This window comes from Aulonocara sp. 'chitande type north' Nkhata Bay, linkage group LG12 (assembly GCF_057382095.1).
Source record: "Aulonocara sp. 'chitande type north' Nkhata Bay isolate Kocher_YH1m ecotype deep benthic linkage group LG12, A_spYH_male_GT1.1, whole genome shotgun sequence".
In the NCBI taxonomy this organism is placed as follows: domain Eukaryota; kingdom Metazoa; phylum Chordata; class Actinopteri; order Cichliformes; family Cichlidae; genus Aulonocara; species Aulonocara sp. 'chitande type north' Nkhata Bay.
Genome location: NC_141355.1, coordinates 26,111,158 through 26,122,486, shown reverse-complemented (window position 1 = coordinate 26,122,486; position 11,329 = coordinate 26,111,158). Strand labels below are relative to the sequence as shown.

The 11,329-nt window shown below is 43.1% G+C and overlaps 1 protein-coding gene across 1 annotated transcript in view; it reads right to left on the bottom strand.

Moving 5' to 3' along the window:
• Window positions 1-3,684: 3,684 nt before the first annotated feature.
• The window catches only part of LOC147317572 (zinc finger SWIM domain-containing protein 6-like), a 48,629-nt gene continuing 40,984 nt past the window's right edge, over window positions 3,685-11,329 (bottom strand). Inside the window, exons 11-14 of the mRNA XM_086314655.1 lie at window positions 8,986-9,143; window positions 8,669-8,832; window positions 7,649-7,730; window positions 3,685-7,536 (exon numbers count right to left, since the gene is read on the bottom strand). Of these exons, the coding sequence (XP_086170781.1) occupies window positions 6,671-7,536; window positions 7,649-7,730; window positions 8,669-8,832; window positions 8,986-9,143 (1,270 nt within the window). The 3' untranslated portion in view covers window positions 3,685-6,670. The remainder of the gene's footprint in view (window positions 7,537-7,648; window positions 7,731-8,668; window positions 8,833-8,985; window positions 9,144-11,329) is intronic.

Below are 11,329 nucleotides of genomic sequence, written 5' to 3'. Positions count from 1 at the left end.
TTGCAGTCTTTCAAGGGCTGGATGGGTGTGAAGCTCAGTTTTCCAATAATGCTAATAAGCATCGAAAAGCCAATAAAATGTAAGAAAAATCAAAGATCAAGAAACATTTCAGTAAGAAACATCCAGCCATTGCTTTTGCGGGTCACTTTTAGATCCTGGAAGAGTTCTGTGAGTTGAATTGTGGGTTTTGTTGCCAGAGCAATGAAGGTTTTTGAAGCTGCTGCAACTCCTGTTCACAAGGGTCTTACAGTGTTCAGCGCCATCTGCAATTGTAAACAATAAAACATTTCTGTGATCCACAAAAGTCAACTATGTGCCTGCAAGGATAAAATGTGAGGCCAATGGAAAAAAACAAAGCAATGCCTGTTAAACCTAATAATATCACAGTATCTTTTCAACATCTAAACTGTGCACTCAAACATATGTGAAAATTCCACGTAAAAGATATAGACATAAAGTAGGGGTGCAACGATACTCGTATCGATATTGAACCGTTCGATACAGTGCTTTCGGTTCGGTACGCATATGTATCGAACAATACAAAATTTTTAATTTATTTTATCAACTTTTCTTCTGACGATGCTGTCTGTGTTGAGCGCTCAGTGGATCTGCGCTCGACAGTGCAGCCTAGCCGGAGTAGTCGAACGCAGATTCACTGAGCGCAGGGCAAGCTAGCGAGAGAGAAGTTAAGCTGTCGTTGCAACATGGCAAATTGAGCCTCCCCCACCCTAATTCAGATCTGGCGTTTGGAACTATTTTGGTTTTCATGTGACGTATGACCCTGAAGGTGCGTTATGGCGCGTTATGGACAAAAGTAAAACAGTATGTTGGATGTGCCACGCAATGCTCAATTGGTGGGAACTAGTGTGTTAGCGCAGTTTGCTCGTTAACGTGTTGGCCGTCCAGCCCCACCACGGTGCGATCCGCGGTAGCTCGTTAACAGAGATTTGCTGTGTTGTGGCGTTAACGTCATTTCAACGAGATTAACGCTGACAGGACTAGTGGGAACACAACGAATATGACTGCACATTTACTCCGACATCATCCTAGTGCAAAGACAAGTGGAAGCAGACAAAAACAATCAAAGGAAAATAACTTCGTTTTGAGCTGCCCAACACGTGCCATTAGAGATGCTTTAGTGTACTTTTGAAGTGGTTCTCTAGGCTTTTCGTAAGGTGGCACAGTGCTACAGTGGCTAGCATTGGTGTCTCACAACAAGAAGTTCCTGGATTCAAATCCAGGCTAGGGCCTTTATGCGTTTTGGCTCACTCCCAAGGTCCAAAGCCATGGGTGCTAGGTTAAAGGGTAACCTGTCCAGGTCTATGACAACTGGAGCGACCTGTGAGCATGAATTGGATAAGAACTAAGAAAACAGACAGTGGTTGAAAAAGCTGTTTAAACAGCTGGTTCTAAAATCGTCCCATAGGTGCTCAGTTGGGTTGCGATACAACTGAAAAGCCTATAAAACTGTTATCAAACTCATTAAAACGGAAACCATACAAGCATTGAAACTTTCGTGCTTCTTGGATAGATGTACTCAGATCAGAACGCAAATAATTAATCATAGGAAATATGTGATTGCCCAGAAAAACTTTGCAATAATTTGCAGTGACTGTTAACTCTAAAGCAGGAGGGAGTAATTCATTTTCCCAAAGGACATGAGAAACTGGGACTGTTGTGTGCACCAATACACTGAACCTAATTCAATTTACTTTAATTCAGTTGTATTTATATAGCACCAAACAGCAGTCACCTCAACATGGTTTATATTGTAAGACAAGGCGCTACAGTAAAATAAAAACAAAAAACAACAATTGAACATCTACAATGACTGTTGGGGGTGAGCGGAGGAAGACAGGGCAAGAGACACACTGTGGAATAGAGCCAGTTGTATTAAATATGAATGTATGTCTTATTGGTGCAGCCCAGGTTTTTATGTGGCCTGTTGGAAAAATGAATTGCCCACCCCTCATCTAAAGGGACAACTGGAGGTTGTTCATGGTTTTCCCTTTATTTTGTCACTTGTCTGCTGGACAACAGGTAAGAAACTGTCCATTTTTCCTACAAGACCGGGATGATTTATGAGCAACTCATGGTGTAACATGCTGCTGTCAGTGTTCTCTACTGGGAAGCTGTACAGAAGCATCCTTGTCTGCAGGTTACGACTTCAATATAAAGTGTACAATTTTTTGCTTGGCAGCGATCGCCCGCAACTATAAGCTGTCTTGCACAGCACATTTAAAACTCAGAAACAGTTGAGGTTTGACTTTCTATAGGTGAAAATATAAAGCATATTGAATTTACCATCTGACAAAAAAAAAAAAAAGCCACGGCCTTGTCAAAGTCTTGATGTGTTGTGAAGTCGTGATGTGTGTGAGAGAGAGAGGGGGAGAAAGACAGAATTAATACCCTAGATGGGATTTTTGATGTTGATGGTGAGGAAGAGGGCTTTTGGCATAAAAGGGGCCAGCGTGTGATCATGATGTCATTAGAAGTATACAGTGAGACAGACTGGAGGAGGCTGCTGTAACGTGCTACACCCAAGGGACGTCATTACCAGCTGAAACTGAGCAGGGACCCGAGCACAGGTCAGGCACACAGGAAGCGTGTATCTCCTACAAACGCATGCAAGCAAGTGTATTCTTCCTCGCATGTGTACACACTTTCATGAGTGCGTTTTTCCTTCAGCGCACACACCATTTCTCACAGGATGGCATCCATAAGATAACAAATGGACAGTGCTGTCTGGCCTCTGACAGCAGACCGGTGCTTTTGTTGGCGAACCAGACGAATTCCTCAATATCTAAGTGGACACCTCTACAGACAAATGCACCTCATTAATGAGCGCACACAGATGGACAACACACACACAAACACACACACACACATGCGGACTGCAAGCTCGTGCTGTGCTAAGTTGCAGTGTGTATACCAGTGTAGCCGTCTGCGCTTCATTACTGTTCACACACAGACAGTTGCAGTGTTTTTGTGTCAATGTTTAATGAGGGGCTGGGAGTCTGGGGACCTTACTGCTGTCAGGAGCTCCTGTAGTCTGGAGCTACCACCTGTTCCCATCCGCTCCCTAAAGACCTTAACACACACACACACACACACACACACACACGTGCACACATATGCACATTAAAATACATGCAGGCATGCAGAGGCATGCAAACAAGGAGCAGCACACACCAAAACATGCCTGCACAAACGCACATACTTGACAAACTGCATACACTGATTTAGTCATTCTGTGGCACCACTGTCAGTGTTGGATACATGTAAACAGGTTATTGTGGTTGGCTGAGCCTGGCTGCCTGACAGAAGCTACAAAGACCATGGGAATATCAATTGATACATTTCACATTCTTCGTCAGCTCGCCCGGGATGACAGCGTGAAAGCTGCTGCCAGCGAGAGTGATCCCTCTCTGCCTTTTTCTGACATCGCCGTTTGATGGAGATCTGAACCGTCCTGACTGATCGTCTCTCGCCGATACGCCGAGCAGCGCGCGCCGTCATGCTCAGGGACCGCGTCACATAATGATCTACGACAGACCTTCTCAGACAAAAGTGCAGCTGTAAAACATATAAAAAATTAAATAAATACATAAAAGAAATGCTTCCCGTTTTTGGCAGGGTGTAAGTATAAAAGAAAAAAAAATCAACTTTGAGAGGAAATAAATATACATTTCAAAAAACTAACTTTTATTAAAACAAAAAAAACAAAAAACAAAAGAATCAATTATTGACTCATTAACAAGATTATAAAACAGTGATTTAGTTACATAAATAAATTGATATCGGTGTATCAAATCTTAATTTCATAAGCATGTATACATGGGTCATTGTAATAAATAAAATGGGAGAGCAGAACATTCCTACACGAACAAAATCAACAAAAAACAAACAAACAAAAAAAAACAAGAAAATTAAAATAAAATAAAACAAACAGCTAGAAAGACTCAGAGGAAATTGTTTCTGAAGAGAACAAGAGACACTGGACAACTTTTCCACCAAACACACGTGAGGAATTGCTTTGTTAAAGCATCAGTTACACAGCCATTCACTTACTAATTAAGGACACTAAAGCTGGGACCAAGGTTGGTTGTCTCTCCCCTCTTAGAACGCGTTTGGTTGTTAGATAGATCTTCTGTTTGGTTACTTTAAAGCGTTAAGACAAGGCAAGAGAAAAGGCTGCTTTTATCTTTAATCAACACAAGATAGAAAAAAGACGCAGAGAAAATGAGATATTAAAAAAAAAAAAGAGAAGAAGAAGGAGAGAGAGAGAGAAGGTAAAAAGGCAGGTAATGATGGGACAGCTTGAACTTTGCAGTGGAGACACTGGAAAATCTGCAGGGAATGAAGGAGAGAGCTGAGGACACTCATTTGTCCATGTGCAGAATTGTCGAGTTTGATGACTAATAAGTTACTTGCGTGGTTATTATATATTACTGGAACATGAGGCAGGTTCTCAGCAAAATATGTCCTTTTAAATGTACGACTGTAAGGCTGGACACATAATACACGCTCTGTTCGCCAATTAGCTCCTGTATAAAGCACATTATAGTATTTTTCCAATAGGATCCCATGGAAATCTAGGCTACTACAACAGCTTACATGCATAACTAAGTATGAAATCACGTATCGTGTTTTTAAACATTTATCCGCCACTGGCGTGGAGTAGTCTGCCTCTCTTCCCATTCTACACGTCACTCAGCGGAACAACATTTCTGACAGGATCCAGCGTCTCGTGCGTGAACACATGCGAGTCCAAAAAGCTGTCAACAAGGTCAGTCGAGTCCTTCTGATATGTTCTGTTTTGTTGTTGTTGTTTTTTTACAAAAGAGTGGAGGGGAGGGAGGAAAGCCCACACCCCCAAAAAAAGAAAAAAAAAAGAAAAGAAAAAAAAGGGCAAAAAGGGAGAAAGAGATGAAGAGCGAGAGAGGGAGAGAGAGCAAACTACAGCGGCTTCAAGTATTTCACATTACATAGAATACTCTGTATAAATTAGTTAACATATACTTTCAGATCCTCCATATTCAGACATATACTATGGCATATATACAGAGTACAATAAATGCTCGCTCATGTTGTGTCGTGTTTTTGTCTTTTTTTTTCTCCTTTCTTTCTTTTTCTCCTCGAAGTTCAGTTGTTCGTATGTTCCGCCTTTTTTTGTTGTTGTTTCTTCCTGTGTAGAGAAATCCCTGAGAACGTTCTGGCTGACAATTACTGAAGGTTCCACACAATCAACTATAACAGTAGAAAGTCTAATTTCTATGATTCACATGCACAGAGGGAGGTGACACTGGCCGAGTCGGAAAACACCACGATGATGGCGGCTGTATATAGATGAGAGTGGACTGATATACTGACACATGTTGTGTGTGTGTGTGTGTGTGCGCGCGTGTGTGTTGAAGCTTTTTGGAGAGGGGGGTGCAAGTACCGATGCCAGAGCAATGACGTACAGCAGAGCCAAGGGCAGAAACACTTAGCGGGAATCTGAAGCTTCCTCATAACCTCGGTCTCACTGATGAATCCCCCTGTTTAATTAACACTGTCAGCTATCATAGACGATAACAATCACGATAGCAAATAAAAAAAGAAGAAAAAATATATCTGGGAGCAGTTCAATACCGTATCATGAGGTAGTCGTCTGCCTCTGGGGTTCTGCTTCAGCTTGAAGTAGTTGAAGCTATAACAAGAATACTCATTATCTTTGTCTATAGCGCCTGCATTACTGTCTTCTGTCTGGAACAGGTACTCATTATGGAGGTGGGTGTGATTATAACAATATCAACAACACAAGTTAGCTGAGAGCATTGTTGTGTATAATGAAACTAATGCCTGGAACCCAGAGAAAACTAATGGCTGCTCCAGTGCTGCTGCTTCTGCTGCTACTGCTGCTGTGTCTGGAGAAAATGCTGATGGCAGCTTTTCTTTCAGTGCTAACCCAAGCTGTGCCGAGCCGAGCTAAGCTGTGCAGTGCTGGCCAGCGCCCGCCGGTGAGGGCGTGGACAGAGGGAGGTGCTCTGTGTGTTTTGAGTGTGTTTTTTTAAAGCCTTAGTTTCTCTTTGAGGATACCAAGTTTTCTTTTTTTTTTGTTGTGTTTTTTTCCTCTTTTTTTTTCTTTTTTAACATGAGCGCCATTGTAGAAGGGCTTCAGCCACTTGACAACATGTAACTCAATATACACTGAAACGGGAGGGGGGGGGGGGGAGGGGGAGAGATGCTTTAAATCATTAGAGGAACGGAAAGGAACGTAAAGGAAAAAAAAGCCGTTTCGCTTTCGTTTTCGTCTCGCACACATGTAGAGAAATACACACAACATTCACAATGTGACAAATTTCCTCTCTTCTGAAAAATAAAAACACTTCTGTACACATAGTAGTAATAATATTATTATTAATAATAATAATAGTAATAATGTTTATGACAATAACAACAGCAAGAACAATAATACCGCGTGTGGCTCTGTTGATTTTTTTGTCATCTTTTCCTTTCTCTTTTTTGCTTCATTCTACAAGTCGCATCCCTCTTTTTTTTACTTGTCTATTTTTAATCAGTCCAAAAAGAAGTTCAAAAGGCAGACTCAAGTTAATAGAAAAGTACTAGAGTGGGAGGAGGGCGGGGAGGGGCGGGCTTTTTCACCACCTCCCCTTCGGCCTCGCCCTCAGCCGAACCTCTCCCTCACTAGCATCATTAGTTTCTTTTTGCCCTTGTAGATCTGTTTCAGGTTGTCTATGAATTGGGTGAACTGAATGTGTCCGTCGTGAGCCATCATGAAAGTCTCCCGGGCCTTCCCCAGGAACTCGATGAACTCGCTATAGTGGCGCGGGCTGATGTGCGTGAGCCGTGAGTGTGTGGTGTTGATGTAGGCCCCAATGGTTGCGTCCAGCAGCTGCCTGAGCGGCGCTTTGTCCAGCGACATCAGCTTCCCAGAATTCCTGCGGCTGTGCAGCGCCGACACCATGCCCGGCGTGGTCAGCGTGCACCGCCGCAAAATGTCAGACAGCACAGTGGCGCACTTGACGCTCTTGACCACCAGGGGGATTACGGCCGCTAGCTCGTTCTTCCCCAGCGAGTGGCTGAGCGCGCAGGCCCACAGCACATCGTTGATGGCCGGGTGCGTGTCCTGGTTGTAACTGAGGTTCAGGTGGGCCATCGCTAACGTCGCCAGCTTGTACGCTCTCATTGGATACCCACGGTGTTCCATGTAGCGCGCAATAGTGAACAGCTGCGTGTAGCTCATTCCTGTCGCCGCCGCGTCCAGTACAATCTGGTAGGCTGTCTCAAAGGCAATGTGGTCCTTTTCGCAGAGCGTGAGAGCGGAGAGGGCGCAGTTCTGGGGGTCCTTCATGGCACACTGTAGGGCGAGGGTGCGAGCAGATGAAGCCAGGTTCTCCTGCTGGTGGCAGTCCAGGTGCAGGCGGACGATAGTGCTGTTGGACATGACAGTGGTGGCCACGATACTGGTGGCTTCCGTGGGGGTGAAGAGGGTGAACCAGCTCTGCATGATGCTATCCAGTGCGTACACACCTGGGGCACACATCGAGGCATGAATAGATGTGAAGAGAGATATAGAGCAGAAGCTAATAATAATCCTTAAAACAGCTGAAAAACACCAATTTAAGCGGAGAGCGTGGCTTACCAACTTCAGTGGCACATGTGACTAACCAGCGAACCATCTCTCTCCTCCTCCAGTTTAATGTGGACAGAGTTATTCTCATCACCTGAGGAAGGTGAAAAATGATGGAGCAGGAGGGAATGAAAGGTGAGTTACTGATCAGACATGTAAAGCATTAAAATGCACAGGGAAGATGAGCTATATCTACCATTACCGCTGAAGAGTATTATAAATATTCCTGTAACCAGTTCAACTGTAACTTCAACGACGCACTAGAACTGTGGCGGAAAAGACTGTGGTACATTTTGCAACAGCCTTGGGGGGAAAGGCCCACAGGAAAACCATCAAAGTGAATACCTTTACAAATATATAATCCAAGGTAAATCTATAAATAATTTATTAAAGTCTGCAAAGGCGAATAAGGTGAAAAAACATAATGAACAATATTGTGACATTTACCAAGCATCACCTCTCAAAAGCTCATTCTCCTCCCTGAGGTGCACAAAATAAAGGCCCCTTAGAAAATAGCATTGCAGTGCTGTTCCATCTAGAATTAAATATTCAGGAAACCAAAGGATCCACAGATACAGATCTGTTACAATATCTTTTCTGATTCCTCTACACTCGTCATATAATGGAGCTATTTTACAGGATTAAGAGCACCCTATAGTGTAAATGCCGTTTCCAGGTAATCTTCTTGTATTCCAAGACAATAATGTCAAATTCTGTTTCATGAACATCAGGGTAAAATCCTTTTACTGACCCAAGATAACTAAACCCTTGTGATGTACAGGGTTAATGTCATCCTCCAGAGCTACAAGCTTTTCTTGTAAGAAAATGATCCAATATATCTCTACTCAAAGATACAAGTGAACAGCGGCTTGGTATAAGTAGAATATTACCTTCACATACACATGTGGATGTATTATTAGGCTTTTTTTTTTAAACAAAGGTGTGCCATGGAAATTTACAACCTGACTTCCACTAAAAGGTGAAAATAAATTCACAGAAGTACACTTAAAAAAAAAAAAAAAAAAAGCATACCTGCAGTCCTAACTCCAGAGAGACTTTGAGAAGTGTTATATCAGGCAGGCTGTCCATGAGCGTGGCAATCTTAAACGCGTCCTGCGCCAGTTTGAAGATGTGAGACGAGGAGTGAATGTTTTTCTGGATGGACTCCAGGACCGTCTCCAGCCTGCGACTGTCGCCTGTGGTACAAACACAGAAATAGTTTATAATTGCACAGAAATTACTGCTACCCCTACCTGTATACATGCAAACGCATGTGTTGTGTTACTAATAGTACGTCAACATTAGGAAAGTTAATGGCGGGATCTGTAATTGTGCAAATATCTGTGCACCTTTGGCAGCAGTGAGCATGGTAGAGGCCAGCTCACACTGCTGGGACTCTATGTGGCTCAGGGTGAACCAGCGCGGGTAGCGGTTGGGCACTACGGACACGATGTGGTGAGGTCGCGACAGGTCACCGGATGATGCCGTCGACTCCAACACCGGCAACCTGACGGAGAAACAGACCCACAGCACAATTATTAAAGATATTCTGTGGAGAATTATGTACTTCAATTAAATACATAAATATTAAGTAGAGTCTTGAGTCTTGAGCCACCCCTTATTTCTTTATAGTTTGCTTTCAAGAAGCCAGACTTTTCTAAAGTGGTCTTGAGCAATATTTCTCCAGGTCTCCAAGTTTTTCTTTGGACACTGGCTGCTTTTTCACTCAGATTTAGTCCATCCTTATACCTGAATATATTTAGAGGAAACTAAGCAAAGAGCAGTATTTTTGTAGCAACAAAATAATTTGCAAAAAAAAAGTGTCAAAGGAGTACAGTATGCCTTTAAAAATGATGAGGAAACCAGACAAGTGGAGAACAATGGAAGAAGCAGTAGATGAACACTATCATCACTGACACGAGACCCAGAGGTGGGTTTTGGGCAGTCACCCAGTCAAGAAGCAAGTCTTAAGGAAAGGAAACAGGGAGAAGAAGTGGAAGAAGTGGACTGAAAAATCAGTGGCAACAGGTTTTATAGAGCGATGAGTTTCAAATCATTAATGGTATATATGGAGGACAACAGTGTCTACAGCCATCCGTAAAACATGTACGAGGCTCTGTCATGATTTGGGGCTGCATTTCAGCCAGTGGTGCTGGGGATCTTATCAAAAATGGTGAAATTATGAACATAGAAAAGTACCATCAGGTTTTAATCCTCCATGCAATACCATCTGGAAAGCCTGTAACTGACAACAGCTTTACTTTTCAGCATGACGATGATCCCAAACACGCTGCCAATGCAATAACAGCATGCATGGAATGAAAAACAAACAATGGGAAACTATCAGTCATGGACTGACCTCCCCAGAGCCCGGACCTTTACTGAAACAGTGTAGGATCATCTTGACAGAAAACGGACCAAAAGACAGCCAACATCCAAAGAGGAGCTTGGAATGTCCTTCAAGAAGTCTGGAGAACTAAGTGTATTTCAGTTAATTAAGAATATTAAACTCAAAAACACTAAATTAAAGAACTACAAGAGTGAAGAGAAATTAGACAACAAAGGTCCGTGAATCATCATCAATGAAACCCCTTTTTTCCTCCATACTGTAACAAGCAAACAGAATACTGTACTGAGAGAGAAAAAAGGGCTTCATTATGAATGCCTGAAAGTCACTTCAAAATCAAAATGACTTCAGTCGACACAGGGGGATTACAGTTAGCCTCTCCCAGCAATTTACTTTCAACCTAGTATTTAATCACCTAGAAACCATGGTATAATTAGTATTTTCTTCACTCTAATTGGTCATAATGAAGTCAGAGCCGTGCAACACCTGCTAGTGGATGGAGGAGCTTCACTAGTTTCTGTCTCTCATTATAATAATACTGACAGGGCCAAGTCTTCACAAGAGCCACGAGCACAACACAGTTACCACTGTGGCCGGCTCATCTCCTATTCTGCTTCACTTCTCTTCCCTCCCACCTCAGTTTCAAAGGTCTTCTTTCCTTCAGAAGACAGCGCAACCTGGCCTTCTCTCAGCCAATCACAAAGCTAATTGAGTCCATGGGGAAATTAAGGAATTCACCTTCTAGCCCCGTAAGGCTGGACACACATCAAACAAATACCAACACACATCAATGAAAAAACCCAGAGCATACACACGCACGCGCGCACACACAAGATCAGATACACACACACACACACACACACACACACACACACCTGCCCTTTTGAAAACACATCAAAGCAGCCCAGTAAAAGCAATGTAATGCTAAATGCCAGTTTCAATTTCAGAGCAAGGTGCATGTGATACCGCTGCCACCCGAGTAAAGGCATGTACAAAAACAGCCTCGTCTTCGCTCCGTTTCGCCCAAGAGGGCACCGGCGGAGCTCGTTTCTCAGAGACAGAAGGTGTCAAAAACCCAGTTGAGATGGACGCAAGTGTGAACGCTGACACTTGGTGCAAAATGGAGATGTTTGGAAGCCCTAGCAACAGCCGGATTCATTCCACACAAAGCTTAAGAGCTGCTAAAAGCTTTTGCCACACTGGGACCTTCTGGAAGATTCCTGGGGTGCAGCAAAGCAAAGCAAAAAAAAAAAAAAAAAAATGCCTTGGATAAAGATGGAGGCCTCATCAACATTCCTGCTTTTGTTTGGTGTTCACCAGAGAGCCGAGTACTTGCATCGGATGGG